Genomic DNA, 27,632 nt, shown 5'->3' on the forward strand with positions numbered 1-27,632 from the left:
CAAAACAAACAGTGCACACCGAGCCTTATACGTAATTATTAATCGTCAGTGTACCCGCCGCCTAGTGTATCCGTCGGAATAGTAATTATTCGGTAACGTCCGCCTTGCCGTAATCGAATTAAATTGGTGAAGCGCTTGAAATTACACCAGACGAGCTATTAGGTAGATAAAGCGGAAATCATTTCAATATTGCTACCGAAAATTCCATCTTAAATATTAGATAGGATAGAACTTCAAGCTATCGAAGGATATTATGGTAATGGAAGGTCACTTCTGTGAGGTTTATTGTAATAAAATATAGTTTCAAATATGGAAAAATTAATTTAGCAATATTTAGCTTTATCTGTTAAAAAAATTACGGGCCGAACTGAGAAGGTCTTCCTTATTTTTGAAGTTGGTAAAAAATGAAGTAAAGTGAGGTCAGCTGATGTAAAATTCTAATATTTTTTACAGTTTGGGAGCCGCTATTCCAAAGCAAATGCTCTACAGGAAAATTCCCTGCCATCCATCATATTATATTTTTACATACGCATTCTGCAAAGCCCGGACGCCGCCTTTCAGACGTCCGTATACGTCCGGACCTTAACCGTGTCCGGTATTCGAGATTACGGGAAAATATTTTTTATAAAGCATTTTATGTCCGTCTGTCTGTTACGGTGTTCCAGATTAAATATTCTTTTGTAATTTCAAAGAAAATATGAAGCTATAATTAAGTGGTGGAAGTTTAGTATAAATTAGGTAATTAATGTTAGTTGATAAAACTATTAATTGTTGAATAGAATTTTCGTTCAGAAATTAGTCTTCGTTTCGACTAAAGTGTCTCTCTGTGTGACACTATAGTCGAAACCAACCAAATAATTATTTTCAAAGCGAACTAATTCAAAGTCCCGTAAAGTAAGTTAATAAACGTATAATTGTAGTGATTTAAGTTTCAACTTTGTAGACTAATGCGTCTTTTGGGAATGCGTACTCGACCGCTATGTTGTAATTACTAGAATTATTATTTACACACTTATTTACTTGTTCACATGCTATTTATGTTGGACCCCATAAGGTCTGTAAGAAAATGAGACCACAATATTATCGTAGCCGAGTAAAACAAAAATATATTATACTAGCGGTCCGCCCCGGCTTCGCCCGTGGTACATATTTACGTTTTCTCTACATAATAACCATCCTCGTACTTCAAGGAATATAATAAAAAAAGAATTATCGAAATCGGTTCAGCCGTTCTCGAGTTATGCGCTTACCAACACATTTTGCGATTCATTTTTATATATAAGAAGATTAAATCAAACTTTGGTTAATAGAATTAAAGCAAATGATAACACATTGAAGCATGTATCGTACGCACAACAATACATCTACATATATGTAGTAAAAGCACGATGATAATGAAACAATATTAATAAAAGTCTACAAAATAATATTGTTTGTTTATACACACTACAATCTTAACATAAACGACGAACACAGAACGACAATCCAAGAGCTTAAGACGATCGAGTCTAAGCTCTTTCCAAAACAGTAAATATAAATAGAACGATCGTTTCATTTTATCGAGTTTAATCCAGATACATTTCAAACTAACAATCTCAGCCAAGTGAAAAGTTCCACGGGCATAATGGAATCTATGGACAGTAAAAAGAAAAATACAAGAAGTAGAAAACACTAAAATTGGATAACAAGCACTCCAAGTAACAATCAACTTTGAGCCTCCGCAAATTGCGGTGGTATTCCATTGAAAATATTTCTAAATATAAGTAGAAATAGACATCCTAAGGGAATACGTTTTTATGACAAGCAGACGAGAAAACAAGTCAGGGTCACGTAGCATGACAATAATTGTGGAATGAGAGTTTTGGATGTGAAGTTATATAATATATAAATATCACTTTCCGGCACAGTTTCCTGTGAAGTTATCGTGACAATCACAGATGTGACATGTTAAGTTGGCAAAGATGTACTTAGGCTTGCACCCGTGATGAATATATTTTTGGCGAAAAGTCGCTATATGATACTGACACAGACAATTTTTTTACCTTTACGTATTTGTAACATAATGAAGCGTTATAGAACATAATATAAACCTGATTATTATTGTTTCCATACTATTAATTAATTTCCGTACATTTTGCTTTCAAATACTAAAAAAAATTAACCCCGACGACCTAATTACCAATAATTATGTAGTATCTACATATCAAAAACATTTGACATAAAGCAAGGTTATAATATGTCCCTGAGCCTTTGCCTCGCGAATTGATTAAACGACATCAATTGATACTCCTTATGTCAATGTGACGTTAGCCCACAGATAACATAAAGCGACCCATACGAGGGTCGTTTTACTGTCTCAACACGCGCGTGCCGTTACTCAGCTACTATAAGCGCTTTGTAATGACACCGGGAAATACCTACAATGTTAAGTTTTACTATTTTTACGTAAGCTGTACTTTGGAATATGTGAATTTATTTTAATAAGAGAACGACGTTTTTAAGAAGTACTAAATTTTATTTCTTATCTCTTATTATGGGTCATATTGTATCATTCATTTAAAAATACATTATTAAATAAACTAAATAAATAAGTTATGCTACATTAAACAATATAGTTTTTAATAAACGTCATGATATTGACTTTTGAATTTGTCTAACACTTGGTCTAACACTGTTTTAGTATCTGTAAAAACGTAGCACTATAAATCAATTTTCAGTTTCACCATAACCCTTTGTGCCAAGTGAATGACCCAATAAAACCCTTTACAAAAGAAAAGACAAAAGCACGATCACATTGAAACTAAAGCCAGACAAATCAATACGGGCAACACAATTCACTTTCCCTTGACTCTATCGTTGACTAAATTTATTTCAATTAAATGAGTAAACTTGAAGTCTCTTTTTTATACAAAGAAATTGAAATAATATGATGGTATATATAAGAAGAATTGAAGAAATGCATATAAAAATTAATAAAACTGAAACTGTCCCGTCTCTTTGGAGATGCCAAAGTTGTTGAACCGAGTTTGGCCAACTTTCAGCAGACATCAACAATATTATATTTTCTAACATACTTTAAATGAAAGTGAAAGACTTTGAAAATAAGGAACAATCATTCTTTTGTTAATGTAAATTTAAATTCTATAACAAAAACAAAAACTTCCCAAGTTTTCGCTCCATTAATTCCTCCTAACATTTTCATTTAAATCTGAAACGTGTTAGCAAAACTACACAACATTATACTGCACAGAATTTACAATTAAACTCTATGCTGCAAACTTTAAACCTGTGTGAAAATATGCAATGAAATTATAAAAGCAATAACAGGACAAGCCAGTGTAAAATTAGTTTTGGACAAAGCTATGATTTGATTTGAATTTGAAATGCAAGATGCGTTGTGTAATTGAACTAGCTGTAATAAACACTGAATTTATTTGATGAAAAGAGATATATGTTTTTTATTTATGTAATCAAAATAAAAACTTACTGTAAAGGTGTAGGCAAGAATTAACACAACAGTGAAACAGTGAAACAAAACAAATACTAATAATGACTATCGACAAACATAAACATTGGAAACTTAATATTCTCAAAACATTATGTGCGTTAAGTAAAGACAAACGATCGTGTTGATAATTAAAAATTATACGAACCTGTAAAATTCTGCAATATTTCTATACCACATTCACTAAAATCTTATCTGAAACTATGTGAACAACTTCAACATTTTACCAATACCTGGTATATGTTATCTATGCCAATACCATTGACTTCACCGCTTATCAAGTGCACCACAAAATCTATCGAGCGACTCATTTCATTGTCTCGCAATCCATTGCGCGAACACAATACACGAAAAACAAACTGTCGCGAACAAAAATCGCAATGATAGTATACGAATTTAACATCGTATGTACAAAAGCTTTATTATGTTAGCCGTTTGAGGCAGATGTCTCTCGGGGAAATGTTTGCTGCATAAAGTTTTTATTAGTTCACCATAGTCAGCGGCTTGTGACCTTATACCTCTTTGTTTTGTGGTGATATTAATGTATGTATTTATTCATAGAAGGTACGGGTAAAAGAATATAATATTATAACTTTATAGTAATTGTAATGAAATTGTATAGACACAATTGTTATTGGAAAGATAACACAAACATTAATTACGACGTTGTATTGTTTTTTATGAATTTTATATCAAACGAACAATAATTTTTAAAGAAAAATTATGTGTTCCTATAAAAAAAAATAATAATGCATTACACACATAGAAATCTAAATAACAAGACACATAGAAGTGCTATAATGTCATAATTCGTATGAAAACCGCTGTCGCCAAAATCAACACATTCAAACCGAAAGCTAAATAGGGGCCTTAGACAAAGTAACAATTGAAAAACGATAACGAAGTTAGAAAAGGCAAAAATGTATGGGATTGACATTAGATAGACCACGTGATCTAACGCGGCGTATGTCAATCCCATACATTTTTGCCTTTTCTAACTTCGTTATCGTTTTTCAATTGTTACTTTGCCTAAGGCCCCAGTACACACAAGTAAACTATGCCTTTTATTGGACAGCTTGATTTTAGTGAAAACTAACTTATCTATTAAATTAAGCTTTTGAATATGTATCCTAACGCACGAATTTACGGTTTATTTTAGAATAACATCCCTAAGTATATGAGACTTTTTGCTCCAATACGAATAAACGTGATAATAAGAATGGTCGACTGTGTCATTCATTGTTATTTCGATTACTATGGTGACACTCGTAATACTTGTAAATATTCTATAATTTTAAGGAAAAACGGCATTATTTCTAAAAAAAAATATTTTCCGATGAAATATTATTCCTTTATAAGTATAATTACAACTTGTGGAAGAATTTCCGCAATGGGAATTGCTGAAACACACCATGTATACACTCATAGGTCTCCAGAGCAACTGAACAGTGACGAATGCACTGGTGATGTGCAAATCACCTGAGTGGCGACAAGGTCACGCACGCTTACGACTTCTAGTGTCTTGTTATTTAGATTTCTATGATTACACATATCAAATAATACAAAACACTGGCTGTAAACACATGCGTTTTCTGGCATTCGTAAAATCCGTGCACACAACATTCAAAATGCGCGCCAAAACCGCGTTCTAGAATTCCATCTAACCTCATTCATTGGATTCCAGCCACACAACATTCCTCTTGCACTCCTACGATACTAAACTCCATTATTTGTAAAGTTTTTATAGTAAAGTCTAGCATCATTAGCGAGTATTCAACGTCGGAAAACAGCTCAAGGCAGCTCGGTGCGCTTTATATTTCGATATAGAGCTCGCGTTTAGAAATAAGTATTTAGGTTATCCGAAAACGGTATGGTCTAAGTATAATGTAGTTTCTAGACTGCTATTGAACGCTGCAAGTCTGGACTTTGTTATTGTAAGATAAAGCTTAGAGCTTCGGATAGACAAAAAGGAATTAGGGGATTAGTTCGATCTATCATCCGATTTTCATTTGACGGTCTGATGCTAGCAAAGTTTTAGGAAATGTTATATCTGCTGCGATTATTTTAATTATAGTACAAAGTCAAACGTGCCATCAAGTTATGATAAATGGTTCTCTATATTTGTTACTGTTTTAAAACAATTTAATTTTGATTTTATTAACCAAACAAAAGATTTTTGCACTCATTATAGTTCGAATCCCTTTAAAGATGAAATTCCCTCTTATTCAGATAATTGGCTAGCCCAAAAGATTCCTTTGCTAAAATCTTATACGTTCCGATTAACTCCAAAGAAATGTGGGCCAAAGAGCAAAGATCGATACATGTGATTGTCTTCGAAAGAAACACTGAAACTATTAACGAAGTTCTGGAAACTTTGCGAATGTAGGTTACATCCACTTTATAACAGTTTTTATTGAATCGTAATATTCCGAAAATAAAATTTCCTGAGCCATAAAAGTAGCTAGTACATACGACATAGCATTTAAATGATTACAACTTGATAATGTACATAAAATTGACCTATTAATTTTTAGTATAGATTATTATTTTACGTCGTAAAACAATGTCGTTCTAGATATTATTCCATTGAATAGTAAGCCTGAATAACAATGTCGCCCACCCATTGTGTACTATATACTTTTCTATCCGTTTTTTCAGCGTTTCCATAATAATATGGGATTAACTATCATATGTTAACAAAATGATAAAATTTTGTATCCCTCTCAACGCGACAAAACTCCATACAAACTTTACAACTTATAAAAGAGAAAATAAAAAAAATTATATACCTCAGACACATAGATAATATTCTTAAAACAACCCTCAGCACTTAATACATTATCAGCCGTACAAATAAAAACTTGCTTATTCAAACCTTATGCAATGCATAGATATGATAAGAATAAATAAAGAATAAGGATGTCATAATTTCTTACAAATAAATTTGGAATAACGTCGATGTAACTATGCTCACGCTATGCAATAGGCTCAAAGCGGCAACGTCGCAATTCATTCACAAAATTATGAAAAACATTGAAATTGTCTACGGTTAAGCCTTGGTGCTGTCATTTTGCTGACGCTCGTTTGACAACGTCGAATTTGTTGTGAAGTTTCATCATACGATGTTCTGTTTATTTATTTTTTAAAATATATTTATTGGAAATAATTTAAATATATCATTAAATATGCAAGCAAATGATAGATAACGCTATCCAATATCTGGAGAACAGAAGATAAACCCACCTTGAGATAGAGAGTTGCCAAATAACTGGTACCTACTCAAAACATACAACTCCAAGCTTAGAAGATTTATATTTTCAACGAAAGTGTATATTATTGTGATAAGTTTAGAAATAAGTTTTATGTATGTATGGTTTGGCGCATGTTGTAAATAAATAAATCATTATAAATATCAAAAGTTTTTCATAATTTCGTATATTTTGACATTTCATACAAAATTTTCCATTTCAATAGGTACGTAATGAAATTATTAAGTTTGCTCAACTTTTTCTACTTCTCGTATTACTCTCATTGCTATTATCTCAAATTTAGATTGAAAATTGCTTCTAAAACTTGTAAAACACAGCACAATGTACTAAAAGATATGTTCTAACTCGGTTATGTCAGACTTATACTAGGGTGGTAGCCGTAATAAGGACGGAATAGCATTAGTATGAATACTTATTACGAAGTTATACTAGGTTACATTTATTTCGTGTTTATTTGTATGATTTTTACTTATTCTTAGTTTATTCTTTGCATAAAATGTTATAACTCGTTTATTTGTACGGCTGTATGAATACTGTAGTAGACATAATCAAGACACGCTATATTCTTGTATATGTCTACAAAGCGTAGTTAAGTGCTACGGCGCTACGGGCTAGAAGTTAGACATCGTATTTTGAAACCTCAATATTATAACATCTTATATAAAATCAAATAAAAATATTGAATACTGTATCTTTCACTTTTCTAACTCAATTTATATTTGTACATTAATTCATTATTTTTCTATTCACTTTAGATTTCGTTTTTTTTTCTCTAAATCAAAATTCTTACAACACTAACATTATTACAGGCCATTCCAACATAACAAAAACACCCAACAATAGAGCAAAGAACTTTAAGTATCGTCTTACTATACCAATTTAATACTCTAGCTACTTGGCTAATACGTCCCAAAGAGGGCAACACACCTGTCCCCTGAATACCGATCAGGACGTGATCCGAATGGCAAGGCCATCGTTAGCACGGCCATCGACGAGATTGGAAAAAGCTATTTAACATGACAGAGGAACAAATTATGGATTTGGTTAATGAAGCTGTGAGTTTGTTTGTAAGAAAAAACAAAAAGGTTGAGGAAAGTTTGATTATCTTGCTGGACAAAACAATCGTAATGCGCTGGATTTAGAATGTGACCCAAAGCACAGCTCAAAAGTATAAAGCAATCAATATCAAATGAAATTTGACTACTTAACAAAATTAAGAAACGAAAGTACGACATAATAATATAATAAAATGTTATGAGGTGCATTGTGCAATCGTTAGCTCTGAATACAACACTTTATACACGTTTTTCATAAGCTTTAAAAGGCAATTATTTCTATATACATGTTCATAGAGATATTTATAGAAGTTCGCTAAATTTCTATACAAAGTCATCTTCAATGAACTTAAGAAGTTGATAGTTTGGTTTATAAAGTCTAGTATGATAATCAAATTCATAACAAAACTAAGTGCGTAGCGCTATTAAATGTGATTCTAAGCTTTAAAAGTAACAGAAGATGTTAGCTAAAAACTTAAAATTAAGAATGCGAAAGTATCTCTAAGTAGATATCTGTCCATCACGTTTTAAATACGAGAACAGATTTAAATAAAGTTTTATGAATGGAATTTTACAGAAAAATGCACATTTTGTTGCTAAAATCTTTGCTCAACTATAAAGTTGATCTAGATGAATATAAATTCATCTAGATTTTCAATGTAGTTATATAGGCAAAATAAATATATATCTGGCATTACTGATATAATCTTTCGTATCAATACACGTACAGAATTTAAGCACCAGTTAGGAATTGTGCCAAAATAATTGGACATATGTGGGTTATACTAAGTTTATCCCGACCTATCTCTTGGGATACGTGACATTTTGCGAAGGATTAGTATTAGAATCCAAGTAAAGGCCCTATCGTAGATATTAGATAGGCAATATGTCGCCTCCCACGTATAGAATCCTTAAATTATTTAAGACCAAAATTACATTGCATATAGAGCTCTTAAATTAAGCCACCGATACTTATTACGATCATCAAGATTAATGTATAGCTCTGTTTCAAACTAAAACTCAGACAAAATTTAAAATTTTAATAATAATCCCGTGTTAATTTTATTTCCTTTAGCTCCGAATTCTTCAGTCACACTCTCCACTATTTTTTAAACAATACCGCATTGAGTTTCACTGAAGAAACAACCAGCCATACTCAAGGGCACGCGAACAAAAACAAATATATTTCGGTCAGTGATAAAACGTCCGTCTAACGGTTAACTTGACAGGTGATACATGTAGTCCTACCTCAGGGACGGCTTACATTATTCAGGCCCATTGGGAAAAATAACTCATTTTTGCTCCTAGTTTTAACAATGGCTAATAGTCTCTACTTATAGATCCATAGATATAATTAATGTCATTGCTTTTGTGTAGGATGAGTGTAAGTTTATAAAACAATGAGAAAGTAATGTCTAACTAAATGAGGGTAGATGAGATTTAATTGCGGGACTAAATTTATGTGAACTGAATTCGACTAAATTCAAATTAATGAATGCGATGTGGGTTGTTACAATTACCTAAGTGAGCTTATCATTTCTTCTCCCTCATTTATTTTATTTTTTACAAAAGTATATTTAAATTCTCGTAATTGTATCAAGAAGTCATCCGATTAAATCCGCCTTCTGTTTCTGTCTCACTGAAATACGGGTAATTACCACCTTAACGATCTTCTTCCCGACCTAATGTCTTCAAATTACTCCTTATCGTTGGCCAATCTTGATCATTTGTTATATTTATTTGCAGGAAGTAGTAGTGATTAGCTTTTTTCTCAACCATATTTATTAAACAACTATCAAAAAAATATCGCAAATAATAAAAAAGGACTATTTAACTTGAAATAATAACGTATTTTTGTTCAAAAAGCATTATTAAAATAATGTCCTTAATATATCTGTGCCTCCAGTGAATAAGGGAGTAAGACGAGTTATTCCCTTTGGTTTTTATTGCACCATTGGATTCAGCTCGTCAAAATACACAACATATCAAAAGGTCATATCTCTAGCTGCGTCCTAACCCATTTTTTCGAATGACCCAAACGGTATAAGTAGGGTGTGATTAACGGTATAAGTTACCTTATCCATCATTTTAGGCAATCACAAAGGAACTATTCGTCTCGAGTCAAAAGTACCCACGAACACAAAGACGTATGTGTAGTTATACTTTTTGAATAAAGACTTAATTCATTTTGTTCCATCAGTCCTAACACTATTTTAGTATAAACGCATTTGTGTCATTTTTCTAACATGAGCATAAAGGAACAACTCTTTAGCTCCGTCACGCTGGAACCCGCTTTAAAAAAAACCTTACTTTTTTTCAGCCTATTTTACCTACAAACGATGCTAATAAATGTAGTATAGGTCAATTTTTTGTAGTCTTATTAGTTACTTAGAAAACATCATTGATATCGTTCGAAGTAAAAAATATAAATAATAGCGTGTTGATTAGTTTTGGAATGGGTTCCAAATTGATTGTAGTTTATTGTAGTGGCAAGAAAATTCTTTATTTGCGTTGTTTTATCTCAAATTATTGCAAGAAGGTCACAATAACAAGATTTTAAAAAATAAATAACACTTGTTCAAAAACTACAAACGATGCCAATAAATGTAGTATAGGTCATTTTTTTGTAGTCTTATTAGTTACTTAGAAAACATCATTGATATCGTTCGAAGTAAAAAATATAAATAATAGCGTGTTGATTAGTTTTGGAATGGGTTCCAAATTGATTGTAGTTTATTGTAGTGGCAAGAAAATTCTTTATTTGCGTTGTTTTATCTCAAATTATTGCAAGAAGGTCACAATAACAAGATTTTAAAAAATAAATAACACTTGTTCAAAAACTACAAACGATGCCAATAAATGTAGTATAGGTCATTTTTTTGTAGTCTTATTAGTTACTTAGAAAACATCATTGATATCGTTCGAAGTAAAAAATATAAATAATAGCGTGTTGATTAGTTTTGGAATGGGTTCCAAATTGATTGTAGTTTATTGTAGTGGCAAGAAAATTCTTTATTTGCGTTGTTTTATCTCAAATTATTGCAAGAAGGTCACAATAACAAGATTTTAAAAAATAAATAACACTTGTTCAAAAACTACAAACGATGCCAATAAATGTAGTATAGGTCAATTTTTTGTAGTCTTATTAGTTACTTAGAAAACATCATTGATATCGTTCGAAGTAAAAAATATAAATAATAGCGTGTTGATTAGTTTTGGAATGGGTTCCAAATTGATTGTAGTTTATTGTAGTGGCAAGAAAATTCTTTATTTGCGTTGTTTTATCTCAAATTATTGCAAGAAGGTCACAATTATAACAAGATTTTAAAAAATAAATAACACTTGTTCAAAAACTACAAACGATGCCAATAAATGTAGTATAGGTCATTTTTTTGTAGTCTTATTAGTTACTTAGAAAACATCATTGATATCGTTCGAAGTAAAAAATATAAATAATAGCGTGTTGATTAGTTTTGGAATGGGTTCCAAATTGATTGTAGTTTATTGTAGTGGCAAGAAAATTCTTTATTTGCGTTGTTTTATCTCAAATTATTGCAAGAAGGTCACAATAACAAGATTTTAAAAAATAAATAACACTTGTTCAAAAACTACAAACGATGCCAATAAATGTAGTATAGGTCAATTTTTTGTAGTCTTATTAGTTACTTAGAAAACATCATTGATATCGTTCGAAGTAAAAAATATAAATAATAGCGTGTTGATTAGTTTTGGAATGGGTACCAAATTGATTGTAGTTTATTGTAGTGGCAAGAAAAATTTTTATTTGCGTTGTTTCATCTCAAATTATTGCAAGAAGGTCACAATAACGAGATTTTAAAAAATAAATAACACTTGTTCAAAAACTACAAACAATGTAGTTGATTGTAGCTAAACTCATATGTTTGTAGTGGCTGCTGAACCCCTGTAAGCAATAAAAAACAAAAAATTTAGTGTTCAATAAGTTAATATATTCAAAACAATTATGAGCCTTGGATTTCGTGTCGTTTGTAGTTTTAGAAAAAAAATATTCATGCTCATACATACATCTTCGCACACGTGCGTGTTTGTGTATGCGTGTGGGAGTTTCGTAATAGTTTGCTGTTCAATGTTACAAAGTCACTTAATAATCCGAAACTGCTGAGACGACAAAAGTAATTAAAATGAAATAATGGATAAATTCCATCCGAAACGAAAAAAAAACTCAAAATAGTGCAATATAAAAAATTGGAATTAATATTGTCATTTATCGTTTATTGTAGTACTGGTAAAATAATTTATCCTCTAAAATAACTTCACACACAAGAGCAAAAAAAATATTTCTTTTTTATTTATTTTTATCTACAAACGATGCTGATGAATGTAGTATAGGTCAATTTGTTGTAGTAGTAAGTACTTGTAACATTAGAAATGATCTTAGCTTTCAACCCGGTAATCATCTATGGATTGATATTGAAGTTTTCTTCACAAGTATGGTCAATCAAAATAGTCTCAAAAGGGATCCGAATTCTGGCACTTCGTTATTACAAATCCCTGCTGAGCTAGAAGTGTTAAATAATACGTACATTTTAGTTGGTGCCATAGAGCATATATATATCAATGAGACTGGTCATTATCGACCTTACTTACGTAGAAGCAACAATAAATGGGAACTTCATGACGGAATCTCCAGCAGCTCTAAGAAAAAAGTAGTGTCTAAAAAAGATTTAATGAAGAAAAAAACAATACATATGCTATTTTATGTAATAAAATAATCATAAATATTTATATGCAATTACAAGAGTGATATGTGATATAACTTAGTACTACTATTTGTTATTTTTTTATAATTTCAACTAATAATAAAATCGTTTGTAGTTTTTGAACAAGTGTTATTTATTTTTTAAAATCTTGTTATTGTGACCTTCTTCCAATAATTTGAGATAAAACAACGCAAATAAAGAATTTTCTTGCCACTACAATAAACTACAATCAATTTGGAACCCATTCCAAAACTAATCAACACGCTATTATTTATATTTTTTACTTCGAACGATATCAATGATGTTTTCTAAGTAACTAATAAGACTACAAAAAAATGACCTATACTACATTTATTGGCATCATTTGTAGTTTTTGAACAAGTGTTATTTATTTTTTAAAATCTTGTTATTGTGACCTTCTTGCAATAATTTGAGATAAAACAACGCAAATAAAGAATTTTCTTGCCACTACAATAAACTACAATCAATTTGGAACCCATTCCAAAACTAATCAACACGCTATTATTTATATTTTTTACTTCGAACGATATCAATGATGTTTTCTAAGTAACTAATAAGACTACAAAAAATTGACCTATACTACATTTATTGGCATCGTTTGTAGTTTTTGAACAAGTGTTATTTATTTTTTAAAATCTTGTTATTGTGACCTTCTTGCAATAATTTGAGATAAAACAACGCAAATAAAGAATTTTCTTGCCACTACAATAAACTACAATCAATTTGGAACCCATTCCAAAACTAATCAACACGCTATTATTTATATTTTTTACTTCGAACGATATCAATGATGTTTTCTAAGTAACTAATAAGACTACAAAAAATTGACCTATACTACATTTATTGGCATCGTTTGTAGTTTTTGAACAAGTGTTATTTATTTTTTAAAATCTTGTTATTGTGACCTTCTTGCAATAATTTGAGATAAAACAACGCAAATAAAGAATTTTCTTGCCACTACAATAAACTACAATCAATTTGGAACCCATTCCAAAACTAATCAACACGCTATTATTTATATTTTTTACTTCGAACGATATCAATGATGTTTTCTAAGTAACTAATAAGACTACAAAAAATTGACCTATACTACATTTATTGGCATCGTTTGTAGTTTTTGAACAAGTGTTATTTATTTTTTAAAATCTTGTTATTGTGACCTTCTTGCAATAATTTGAGATAAAACAACGCAAATAAAGAATTTTCTTGCCACTACAATAAACTACAATCAATTTGGAACCCATTCCAAAACTAATCAACACGCTATTATTTATATTTTTTACTTCGAACGATATCAATGATGTTTTCTAAGTAACTAATAAGACTACAAAAAATTGACCTATACTACATTTATTAGCATCGTTTGTAGGTAAAATAGGCTGAAAAAAAGTAAGGTTTTTTTTAAAGCGGGTTCCAGCGTGACGGAGCTCAACTCTTTTAGTGTCATTGGTTCAAGTGACGACATGAGACAGTTTGGCATTAATGCCGTGTTGCTATTGGGCTATTAATTGAATACTGCATGGAAACAACACACTATAACTATTCCTTATTATTTTTAAATCGTTTTTTTTCAATAAATCTCCAACAACAAATCTTTATATTTTTTAAAAAAGGTATTTATCAGTTAACTTGGGATACTAATATATTTCTATGGAAATTAACTATTTTTTGCAATAGATATTAAAAATACAGTTAACACATTAAGTGCATTTAATGATAATATACTCTTTGTTTATATAAATACAGAACGATAATTGAATCATCTAAAAAAAGCCAACAAAAATGTTAAACTTATATTTTCTTCTTATAGTATAATTGGGTAAGTTTTTAAAAAATAACTCGTTTTTAATCTTTTTTTTTAAAAAATATCTAACTACAATAATCAAGACAATAATATTATAGTCTATAATAGTCGCATAAAAAAAATATTTATAACCAGTCTTGACAATTATGAATATTGTTTTCTCCGCATATAGCGTTTTAGCCACTGTGCTTTGGTAATTTGCCTTTTTTATAGGAAAAAAATCCGCAATATCGATACTTCTTTGGTCCTGCATTTTCGTAAACATTTTATGGATACTCTGGTACCACATATTTTGAAAAAATTGGGCTATTGTCTCGTAGAGTCTCTTCAAAGTGCATGCCACAAGTCGTATTTGCTCATTGTATTTTCTTTATATATCTACATTATTTTGATATTATATGATATAGACATTGTTAAAATTCTATATCATGCCGTAAAAAATCGCCACTGACCACCTATAACTTTTCCTGTATTAACTGAACATACAGGAATATGGTTTTCAGGCTTCTCTTCTCTATTTATAGTGCTTGTATCCTCAATGTATACCACCATGACATTGTGGCGTTGCCACTTTTATTATCTATATTTTACGAAACGGAACGCACTTGATCGAATTTTAAATTGATTCGACGATTAATTTTCACTAGGACAATAGTTAATACGCAAAACGCAATACGCAGTTGATACGTATTTAATACCAATACTCAATGATTGTCTCCTGCTAACCTGTACAGACTAGACTCATTGTGGTTGACTGGTGAAACATTGTATAGCATTAACAACATAGTACTGTATTATTGAAAGATCGATTAAACGTTTATTTTACAATCTACGACTTTCATTATACATGGGTAACAAAACCCCATAACATATTCGGTTTTACTCCGGATAACATCTTCAGCCACCCAATCCCCTTGCTTGAAGTCCAAATCCAGCGGAGGACAATAATCGTCATTTACTAAAATTGAAGGTTTTTCGTCCTAGTATAAAAGTTGTCTGGATCCCATTTTATACTCAATCTATAGTATAATACTATAGATATCATGTGAAACGTGACTTGGAAAAAAATTATTCAAATAAATCACAAAATAAAAATTTGAAACAATCTTAAAAGTTACGAAAAGCCCAATTATACGTCAAAATGACGCACAACATCCTCTTTACAACCAAATGGCGGAATTTACCTGGATGAGCCAACTATGTACTGCTAGGTCTCGACGGCTAATAAGTTGGTTCTTGATTTTGCAGCGATTCGATGGTAAATATAGAAGAGTTCATACGTTAAATTTACGTAGATTGGACTTCTAGGGTTAAATGCATAAATACCTAAATGTTGTTTTGTTTTTATTATCTAATAACGATAAGAAAACCCGTTGATTTCATTCGTTTTTCAAGCTACGTGCATAGTTTTTCCACTAAAATGCCTCAATTGAGTCATAAAGTACACAAATTTCAAGCATAATAAGTCACATCATTTCTATAAAACCAAAACTGGCAATAATATAAGTCGTGTTGTGCGATTATGAACATAGTGCATAAGGGCATAAGTCGTTATATTGCAAAGAGTAAAAAAAAAATTATGTGAATACATTGAGTTATTCCATGAAGTACTCGTTCATAAGGCCACAACTACAAAATAACACGAAAAAAGTATATTTATGGGGTTGTTACAATATGTGTTCATATGTAAAAATATAGTCTAACATCATATCTTACACATGCAAGCTTAAAATTTTGAATTAATAAAGATTTAGTATTGATATATAGTTTTTTGTCTCTCCTGAAAAGTGCTGTTTTTGAGTTATTCCCTTATTCACTGGAGGCACAGAATATTACACTCAGAAAATATATACGAAATTGTATGTACATCCATACACGTATGCAAATAAGACGTGGACTGAAATGCCGGACAATGCTTACCCGTTGGTCGAAATATGGCAATATTGACATGTTACTCGAAATATATGACAATGTTACTGTATATAGATACTACACTTTGGCTGTAATATGTAGCTTTAATATTACCCATAAGTTTATTTACTTTTGAGGATTACACAACTTCCCAAAAGGAAGGATATAATACTATTGGACGGGGTTAGTAAAAGCCCTTGAAAATCCTTGGGGACTGGAATCCATTAAGGATAAAAACACTATACGCTACTTTAAATGCTCATCTATCTTGTACCTTTTATACAACTCTTGTACCTTTTATACAAGTGTAAGTTGTAGAAATTTTGTAAAATTAAAATAATTGCGTAATAGAAAACTTTTCGGACAGTGGGCGGAAGGAGAAATTTCGTTAGAATATAGAATAGTTATAATATTATCGAATTTAACTAACCGAACTTTCTAGAGGCAAGATAACTTTAGATAGATAACTTTAATTTACAATAGTCTAAAATATAGTGTCCCATACAACAAGAAGTTTATTTTCGTCGAAAATTTTACCAAGATCACAAAATAGGAGAAAAACATAAATAAAATATTGAAAAATCCAGAGTGCATTCAAATTTTAGTTGGTCAAAAAATAATAAATTGTACTAACATTAATATTACAGTAGTAGAAGTTGCACAGAACGTACTTTTATATAAAACTAGCGGTCCGCCCCGGCTTCGCCCGTGGTACATAGCAAAATAGATGTTGGCCGATTCTCAGACTTACCCGATATGCACAGAAAATTTCATGAGAATCGGTCCACCCGTTTCGGAGGAGTATGCAGACTAACATTGTGACACGAGAATTTTATATATAAGATCTAGTTTATTATCTTAATTACTTGAACATTATATTTGCTTCCAATGCATATGTATTTTGCTATACAGCTTAGTATTTCCCGACACTTCAATTAAATAAAATGCCTCTACGTATCTCTTCATCTAAATGGAAATGAGATGTCGGTACAAGTGAAATAGGACCTTGAACTAAAGAAACAGGGTCAATTTTCGTTTGGCATGTTTTCATGTTGTATGAAATGCGTTCACAGTGATGGCGGAAGCGTCGGCATTCAGTTTGCAGACAAACTAAAATTGGGTTATACGCTGTAGTTTCACCGGAATTATATTTTATATTCGTTGTTAATTTTTTGTTAGTGCAATAGAGATAATATCGCTTTGAATCGTTTAATAAGTTTTTTTAAATACACGAACACGTCATATTGAAAACAGCTTACGAACCGAATTGGAAGGATTCTTATGGAGATTAATTTTATGGGAAACAGATTTCGCATGATAACGTGAAATGAAAATGTAGTCTTTTAAATATGTAGTGTTGAAAGTTGAAAAAAAATACGCCAGTTACACGTATTTTATATGTTAGTAAGTTATGTGATGATCTATAATATAGTTTGTAATTAATTAATGAAAGTGAAAGTTAGTTAAATAATATTGTATACTACCACAGATAATATAATACTGACAGTACCACCACAGTAACACAGTATTATATATTAACTGTGCCTACAAACAGTTATGTAGAAACATTATTAATCGCTGATCCCACAAGCTCCAATTACCGCTATGTCTACAAACAAAAACCCAGTCTTATCCGGCATAAATCACGCAACGTGGATTCAGACGTCTGATTACATTATTGTTATTCGGCACCAATTAGCACTAAGCCAACAAAGGCCTAATTGCCAACGAGCCTATGTGTTAATTTAATTAGACATCTTTCTTCGACTTTTACGAAAAATATACAAGCTGAATGACCTTGCAAGTTCGTTCTCCCGTGGTTCTCCCAAATTGATTAGATTGTGTTTTTCCACGAATTTTCATATTGTTATAACACCCAGTGTTACGGCAATATAGATAATATTATATTAAATAGGTTAATATATTTTTTAGGTTCTAACAGACCAACCAAGGCTAATTGAGTTTTTCCACAGAGCTTACATATTTTGATTATATTTACCCGGGATAATAATATTATAATTTGTAGATACTTATTTTCTTTGTAGTCTACAGAGTCTAATTGTCATTATTTCATCGACATAATGTTCAGAAATCTTACACAAAATTTCCTAAAGATCATATCTTTATGGAAGAATTCAGTAAAATTGCAGTCATAAATAGAGAAAAGCGTACAAGAATGACGTTTCTCGAAGATTCTCGACTGCAATTAGCAAGCCCGACCAGAGTGTATCGACACTTTATTAGCGAAGAGAAGTATCTTATACGACTTGTAAGTCTTCGCAGAGGAATCCGATCGGTCGATGAAGCTATACAAATTACTGTTTAATTACAATTTACAATGTATTACACTATGCTGTTGTTTGTTAGAGCCGTGTAAATAGGCGTATGATTACGATATACGCATTGAAATTCCGATAATTTCGTAGCTTCGGATTACCACACTAGAATATAATATAAGGCTATGAATTAAGAACCTTGAATCGGCTATAAATTATTTATTAAAATTTGGGATACTTTTATAAGATAATTACCTAAATTATGTCGTAAAAATCGACTCTGAAAAAAATGTATTTGCATAAAGAAGCCTAGTCTCAAGGCTTAAGAAAATTTCTTATATCATCTAAAACCGATCATTCCATACTAAAGCACTTGTAATTAATGACCGACCTCGAAGTTTGTGTGTTCGTCCCTTTCATTACATTACCGCTGAGTGCTCGTGTATCTTAGTGTCCTAATTAATGCCCTAGGTCAAAGCCTAACCTTTGATAGGTTTTGCGTACCATTTATGCCAATATATAAACTTTATAGTACCTGATTGTCCTACACAGATAAGATAGGCTTTTATACATCGTAACATTTTAATGTTTATGTTGTTGTAGATAAAAACCGTTAGATTATAATTTAACTCGCGAGATTGTACCTAAACTGTTGCAAATTTTTAATCTGTATCGTGCTTGTAATGTGACGTAATGAAACGTTGTTTAGGTACACTTTACAGTTTTACGCTGATATTTAGATAACTCCTTCAATGGATGTTTGTTTATTTATTTCGAATGGCTAAATTTATGTTTTTCGTAATGTAAGTATACGTATGTCTTAAATATATCGTTCAAACAATCATTTTCGTGGACGTGAAATAAAGTTGAGATGATCCGGGAAAATCGGTTAAAGCCACGATTTTCCTTCCCACTGATAAGGGTGAGAGGCTTATGCCATAATCTTTCTACCAGGCTAGCTGCGGGCTGCTACATGTCACACATCGTCGAACATAAACCATGATATTATAATCCTTACTAGCACTATCAATGTCATAAATTCGAATGTTTGTTTGTTTATTTGTCTCTCCATATGAATATTAGAACGAGTTTAATGTCTGGTCAAAATCTCTACACAGTTACCTAAACCTCTGCGTGCCTCTGCACATTTTAATAAAAACGTATACCGCCTATTTAAACCAATTTTATTTATTTTAAATATTAAGATTGTTAATAAATTAAAAAGGTAATTGTAATGTACTTACGATGGTGGTATGCCGCCCACGAAGACATCAGAATTGGTTGTAAATTTTCCAAAAGCGTATTCCTTGCCGCGTGACGTTTTGCTTTGCGTGACGCCGTCCACTGAGAGGGACGTGTGCTCGTCACGCCGGGCCACCTGTATCAAACTCACACTTAAACTCAACTTTACAATATAAAAAATAAGTTAACTTCATTAGTAGGAATTAGGAAATTAAGTAATTTGTGAATTATATGACTATGAAGAATTGATTTTGTACAAACGGACACTTAAATAAAATAAATAGGTAAATTATTATTACCATATATTTTGATTGCTTAGTTAAATAAAAATATAGCGACCAAGCAGTCAGTGATCACTTTTTTAAATGGTAAGAATTGTTATTGATACAAAACGACTACGTAAATTAACTGTATTTAAGTATATTAGCAACTATCCTTAAACAAAGTAATTCAAAATTATTAATATGATAGTAATTATTCATATACGTATTTACAATTTATTAAAATAAAACTTAAAGTAACCGCGAAAACACAAATTGCATCAAGTGTCAAATGTTTTTTTTAAATATGTTCCATTTTTTTTTCTTCGTGGCGTCGTGGTTGCCAGTCATCAAAATTTTTATACTTATAAAATGCGATACTTTTATTTATAAAAACGAACTTTGCTTAAAATAATAAGTTTATTTATTGTGAAATATTACTATGAGTATTTAAATTATTATAATTTATTTATCACACTACGCAAGCTTTATATTTCAGAACGATAATAAAACCACTTAGAGCATTGACCATAGACAACTTGTATATTTTAAATCGTTCCTAATTCCTTAGTGAAATTCAAAAAAGTTGAAAAAAGTTGTTGAAGCATGTTATGAAGTCTTGGAAGAAAGTTATGAGAAAATAAACATTCATAGTTTAGTACTACATAATTATAAGGTACTTTTGCTGTAAGTACTTTAAGAGTTTTCATATGTAACATGTTATTCTGTAAAAAGGAGCAATAGAATTGTAAGTATTCATCAAATCCATTAATTTTCTTTTGTAATTCACTTGTTAAATCTTTTTATGATCGTATGCAACCTCCATTACACGATTTTCGAAGATTACAATATAATAATTTCATGAGTTTATCGGTAGGTACCTACTTTAAAGCGCCCCTCACTTTTTCATAACTAATAGTTTATTATCAGATTCCTCGATATTTTTTTTTTAGTTGATTATATTACGCGTCTTTTTATAGTTTTTTAAACTATATGAATAAGGTTTGTATTTGAAACAATATTCCCAAAAACTCGGTGAAACGGTAACTCATATCTACTGCTTCTAATGTAGGGACAACTTGATAGATGACGCGGAACATCCGTATGAGACGTTTAAAAAAGGGAAAAACTGTGACGTGACCGAATTATTCTGTGTGTCACTGCGGTCTTGCAAAAAAGCCTTCCCCTTTATTGGTTGGAGCCATTAACTGAGAGGACTATCCTGCAGCCTGCTACAGGATCGATGTTTTTACTTTATATTAACTTTAAAATTAAATGGTTTAAAAGAATGGATTAGTAAGTTAAATACATTTAACACAACAAAAAATTCTACCTAGAACTAGGCATAGGACACTATAATAAACTTAATTTTAATGTTTTTTTTTTTTACATATGACAAGATATTTAGGTAGGTATGTTATGTTGGGTATGTAAAATACATTACAATACAAATACATTACATTAGAAGACAAGTAGGTAAAACTAGTGATAATAAACTGTTAAGTTCACTAACTACATAGATTTTCACACACTAACCTGAACTTTGTGCCAGTGGCCATCATTCAAATTGCTGCCAACCGTGATAATCTGTGCACCACCGCCCAAATTATACCTCAATCGCAACGCACCATTCACTAGCTTCAACTCGAAAAAGTCGTAAGTGCCACCGTCGTCCGTGTACAAAAGTAGACCGTTCGGCTGGTCCGTTTTAAACTCAAGTTCCAATGTGCCGTTGAGGCCGGCGTTCCACTTCCTAAACTGTGAGTATGGATTCTGTTTGTCGAGAACGAACGCAAAGTTTATGTGGAGTGACAGAGAGAGGAGGCAAAATAGGAGGTAACGCATCTTCGTGACGTCCACGGACATGGCTATGATCACCACGCGGCGCCCGTTGAGTGTGGCCGTTTACGTCTCATTTCTTGATTGCCTGCAACAAAAGAACATAAATAAACATTTCCATTGATAAATTGAACTGTTACCGCGTTACAATACATATTCTATGCTGTTACCCTTGTGTTAGGAGCGAAGATTTATTTATAGTATTTTGTTGAAACTTGTATAATCTGTGAGTTAACTAGTCTTATAGATAGAAATTCTTTTTCGAGAAAATTGTAATTTTTTTTTCATAAAAGTAAACGTATAGAATTACTTTTCATACATTATTTTGAATGAAAAGTAAAGTTATAATAATATTAAGAGCTGGTCTCAAACTGTCTTGATGTGTTTCCTTTAGCTTATCTATCAGTTAAAATGAGAAAATTTAATGCATGAAAATTTACGGCAAAACGTGTCAAATATGCTATCAGGGACAGGGACACTATCAGCAAGCGGTGAAACTGCATGATAATTTATTTGCCAACAGCTTAAAAGGCAATTTTAAGCCATTTTTATTAGTCATATTCTGTATATAGCAGGAATTTGTAGTATAATAGTAGGCATATTTCAAAATTATACTTCAACTCTAAGACAAATTTATCATGGAAAATAAGCATTCATATAAATGTAAGAAGGGAAGATTTTGATACTGATTGAATGTACGATGATACGTGATAGTACCCACGTATAATGTACGTAGGTATAAGGAAACGACCTACGTAAATACATACATTACATTATAGTCTACCTAATGATGTAATCATTCAAATAGACACAAAAAACATTCAAAATAAAGCTACTCAAGACTAAAACACAGAAGCAAAGATACATAGCCATGGTCCATGTTCAGAAAATTCGCAAGGAGTAAACGCTTTGCAGGTAAAAGCCACTCGAGGTAACAAAAGAGGCTCAAACTAGGCCGAGACAACGCTTCCTAGATCTCAGTCTAGTGTTTTTACTTCAATATAGCTGTTCTGAGCAAAATATTAAAAGATGGAGGTACTGTTTTACCGTTATTAAAAATCAGGACGCTGAAAATTTTAAAGTGGTTGTTTTATTAAAAATTTTCACGTTTTTTACTTTTTACAATTGAGATGATACTGAGACGTAAAAGGTAAAAGTTTCCAACCACTATTCAAAATCCGTGCATAATGTTAATTGAAAAATATCGTCTGTCAATATAAGAACCAACAAAAAGTAATGGTATGCGATTAATAAGAAAAGCATGTCAAAACGTTGACCAGATTGAGCACTAAATGAAATAAATGTATATTTATTTCTAACAACTGAAGAGTGAGTGAGACTAAATAGATAAATTATAGATTAACAAAACAGTTACAATTAAGGCACTTTCACGAAAAGAGTATAAAGTTTTCTCAAAGGCTCACTTAACCCCTAGTATTGGTGGATTTAGCCGACATAGATCACTATATCAAGTAACTCGACGTCTGCTCTATTGCCTCCATACAAACCAAAAATCTGCATACAAATATAAACCTATATGTTTTCGGACAATACAATAAATTCTTATTCTTGCCAAACAGTTGGAGGTACACACATGGCAACATTAATTCCCCTCCGCTCTAATTCACATCTTTTTTGTATGTTCAGTCAAGAACACAAACCCGACACGTCGTAATAATTTAATAGCTAAAAGAAAACGTGTTGAAATAGGCCACAGTTTGAGTCACATTCATAGTTAATCACTTAGCCTAACGAAGGTAGTTGCCGGAAAGTTCTGGCGCGAACTTGGCACCGTCTCCCTTGATTCAACCATTTTGTCCATTTTTCAAGTACTCGTGCGCTAGTTTTTTGAAATGCTTTTAATTAATCCACAATGGAAAAGTGATTAAAACAGATCTTTCATTCGTTAAAACTTCTAATTACTCGAGTTATAGATAGAAAAGATTGGAGGTTCTTGCGTCTGGTGCAAATATGAAGGTAAGCTAAGTAGAAGAGTAACTTTAGTTTTAAGTAGTACTAGTAGTGACTTAACGTAGAGCCTATAGAGTTATTACTAAAAGTTAAAATTGCTTATCTTTGAAAAGTTGTCAAATTGTATTATCCCTGTTATCTCTGTCTCTTTATCCTTTTTATTTATTTTGTTCCGTAATATTCCTGACAACATTATTTTTCCAAATATAATTCGCGTAAATCGTTTGCAAAGGTGCTCTTAAATTTTCCGGTACAGTACAAATATTGTCGTACGAAGATTTTCCTCAACGTCTTTATATTAAATAACGTTTAAAGGGAAAATTACTTAATCTTTGAATACAATATTTACTTCAAATAGATTTTGGTACTTTTGATAAAACGTGAGCGATATTAAAAATAACATTCACAAACAGACTATATGCAGGCAGATGTTCGAAACATGATACTTTCTCACGATGTTTTAACTAGATTACGTTCCTTTATTGTTAAAATGTAAAATGATTAATATGTTGATATTTATTTTACAGCTTATGTTTACTATGTTAAAACTCATGTAAATGATTAAGGATATTTTCTACAATAATTTTCTCGAGAATATAAACATCGTTGTACTACATGACTTAAAACAGTATAATTTATATTCATTACATTAGGATTCAATGAAAATGTATACAAATTATACCAACTTGGAGCTACGTATTTTCGATGTCACGTGTATCGATTTTCCGAAGCACATTAATTCTAATTCTAATGAAAATAGAGGCTTATTTGTGTACGAAACAATACAACTAGAAGCTTAGTTGAATTATTGTTTCATTTATTCATGACCTTTACATGTAACAACTGACAAAGCAGTGGGTAATAATTCAATTGGTTTCCTACAGTACACAATAATTTGTACAAAGGTATGTTATTGTTGCCTAAACTGTTGGTAGTAGTAGGTTAAATAAAACATTATAACAGTAAATTAAAACTCAACAATATTTATTTTTTCAATTAGATTTGAAATATCGTAAAACATAAAAATTGATACATTAGTTCGAAACTTGGTCGAGGCGGGTAATCATAAAAGGTTATAAACATAATTTATAAGGTACCTATATTTTATTTATTCACATACAAAAGCACATTTTATTCACTATACACTAACTTTAATAAAAGTGGGATACACATATGTACGTATATATATTAAAGTATCCTACATTACTTTAGGGACTATTTGAAATGAGTCCGTAATACCCTTTAACCCTGAATTAGAATTAATATTGAAATTCATGATTCCTAGAATCGACTCAAGCTCAAATCTACCTAATTTCAATAGGCGTTTGATTCCTTAAATATAATGCCATAATGACTGTTTATCGTACTACGTACTACGCAATTGATTTTATAAATTAATTTGTTTATAGGTATTCGATTTAGCAATTTTATTAGGGCATTTAAGTATTTTATTTATTGCACGCCTCATAAGCGAAGCGTTGAGGTGGGTACTACTGTCACTTCGCGCAAAACATCTGATTTTTCAAACTTAAAATGTCTTTATGTATCATACATTTTTTTAATAATGTGTTCTTTTCCACAGATGAAACAGATATTTCATTTCGACTCATCAAAGAGATCAAATATAAAATGATATAAATTAAATATCGTCTTCGTTTATACCTCATACAGAGGTTATTAAAACAACATTAAGGTAATTTTATGCGGTAATTTGTGGCAAAAAGTAGCCAAGAAAATGCAAAAACTTGATAGAGAGTGCTTTGAAGTAAGCTTAAGACTTCGTAAAAAGTTCTGCTTATACAAAATTCTTATAAAATGAACGACCATTTATAAGTATGGTTTTTGATCAAAATTATATAAACGATTAATGTAAAAAATATATTGAATTTGTAATGGCAAATGCATTTTAAAATTTGATTTGAATTCTAAATTGTTCTTAGAGAGCTTCAAAGATTTTTATTCACCAAAAAGTTAAATCAAAATCTTCATATAGTGTATTTGGTAGGTCATGGGTAAGACTAATGTATTTTACCCTTTGTGCTTAAACTGTCGATTTAATGAAATTATTAATTATAATTTTCAAAGATAATTAACTGCAATAGCTAAGGCCTAAGATAATATCTTATACAGGGTGTCCCACTAATGGTATACTAAGCGCGAAGGGATTTGTAGTTTTGCATACACTGATCACGTAAAAAATACTTAAACAACAAAATTACGCCAAAAATTTTTTGCTTAATTTTTCCTTAAAATCCATGTTTTCGTCTCTAGCTTCGCGCAGCCGGCATATACCGCTTCGCTAATGTAAGCATTTTGTCTATGAAAACACAATCTTAAACGATAGCTCACGTGTGGGTGGAAAAGTTGAGCAGGTTGCTTGTTAGGGGTATACACATAGAGTTTTGAGAATTCGTCTATTTGTCAAAAAAATTCGTCTGGAATTTTATAAGTATTTTTTACGTACTCAGCGTATGCAAAACTATAACCTCCTTGGGGCTTAGTATACCGTTGCTGGGACACCCTGTATATACGAGATTACATTACACATGCAAGCCCGATTCCATCTGAATAATAGCCTGTCTCTGAGATGCACAATTATTGTATAAATATAATATAACATTTCATACAATTTTGACACTTCTGTTGTAATTAATAGGGAAGGGAATGCGCTGCACGTGAGGATTATAACTCTGTCGTATTTAGCGTTATAGTGTACGTTAAATTAATTGAATTAAAATTATTACTAAGAGTTATAATTGTATTTATATTTTACAGGTATGCATGTTTTGAATTTGGACAACATCAACCCATATTACTTATACCAAAAGGAGCTTCTCCTGTCTTTTCTTATATTTTTAAATAGGTATAAAAAAAGAACTCAAACGTTTGAAAAAAAACATCTTATCTATTTATCATCATATAATTGCCATACCAAATACCCCTAACCATTTTATATCACAAACTATTCACGCTGAACAATAAAAAATTCCGTAAAAACACTAAAAATCTCCAAAGTCAAACACCTTTCTCAAGCCAAGAGGCAGCGAGTGATGAGGTACAAAGACCTCTGGAGTGTGTCCTCGGAGCTAACTTAGTACGTGCCTTCCTGGGAAATAGGTCTAAGTGCAGTCGCAGGAAAGATATAGGTATAATGCACGTTTCCTATCATTATGTTTTTTAACTTGCATAAAACGTAGTATAGGAAGAAAATAATGATATTGAAAAAAATCTTTAAGACTATTATAATTTTTGTAATCATGGATTGTTTCTTTTGGGTATCTACCAGTATACATTTTTAATTATTAATTATTTCTCATTCTGTTAGCGATGCATTTAAAAACTAGTGCAGCAATTTTCATATAGTTTTCACTAATGAATAGAGTGGTTTTCGAGCAAAATTAAGTTTCTAAAACGAGGGTGAAGCCGCTGGTGAAAAGTTAGAATTTATTACATAAATCTACGTTTCAAAATCAAATTCAAAATTATATATTTATTAGTTTAAAAAGTATAAGGTGATCATGTTTAAAAACTATAAGGTCCTTTCTTAACCAGAATCAACTGACACAATAATTCAGTCACCCATAATTCAACAAAAAACGTGCATTTTCGCGAAGTCCTTTCCCTCCAACTTTACAGTTCATTTAAATGAACTTACGGAGCGAAATGTTAACCTTTAAACTTCTCTAAGTATTAAATGGAATCACTCTATCTAAATCTTGATTCTCACTCGAGTGGGCCTC

General features: G+C 31.2%; 1 protein-coding gene across 1 annotated transcript in view; it reads right to left on the reverse strand.

The window, feature by feature from the left end:
- The window catches only part of Nrx-1 (Neurexin 1), a 113,889-nt gene that overhangs the window by 75,827 nt on the left and 10,430 nt on the right, over positions 1-27,632 (reverse strand). Inside the window, exons 2-3 of the mRNA XM_090112399.1 lie at positions 21,619-22,009; positions 19,825-19,958 (exon numbers count right to left, since the gene is read on the reverse strand). Of these exons, the coding sequence (XP_089968525.1) occupies positions 19,825-19,958; positions 21,619-21,948 (464 nt within the window). The 5' untranslated portion in view covers positions 21,949-22,009. The remainder of the gene's footprint in view (positions 1-19,824; positions 19,959-21,618; positions 22,010-27,632) is intronic.

This window comes from Colias eurytheme, chromosome 18 (genome assembly GCF_061535395.1).
Source record: "Colias eurytheme isolate Ceu_HAF_F1 chromosome 18, ilColEury1 Martin Lab GWU primary, whole genome shotgun sequence".
In the NCBI taxonomy this organism is placed as follows: domain Eukaryota; kingdom Metazoa; phylum Arthropoda; class Insecta; order Lepidoptera; family Pieridae; genus Colias; species Colias eurytheme.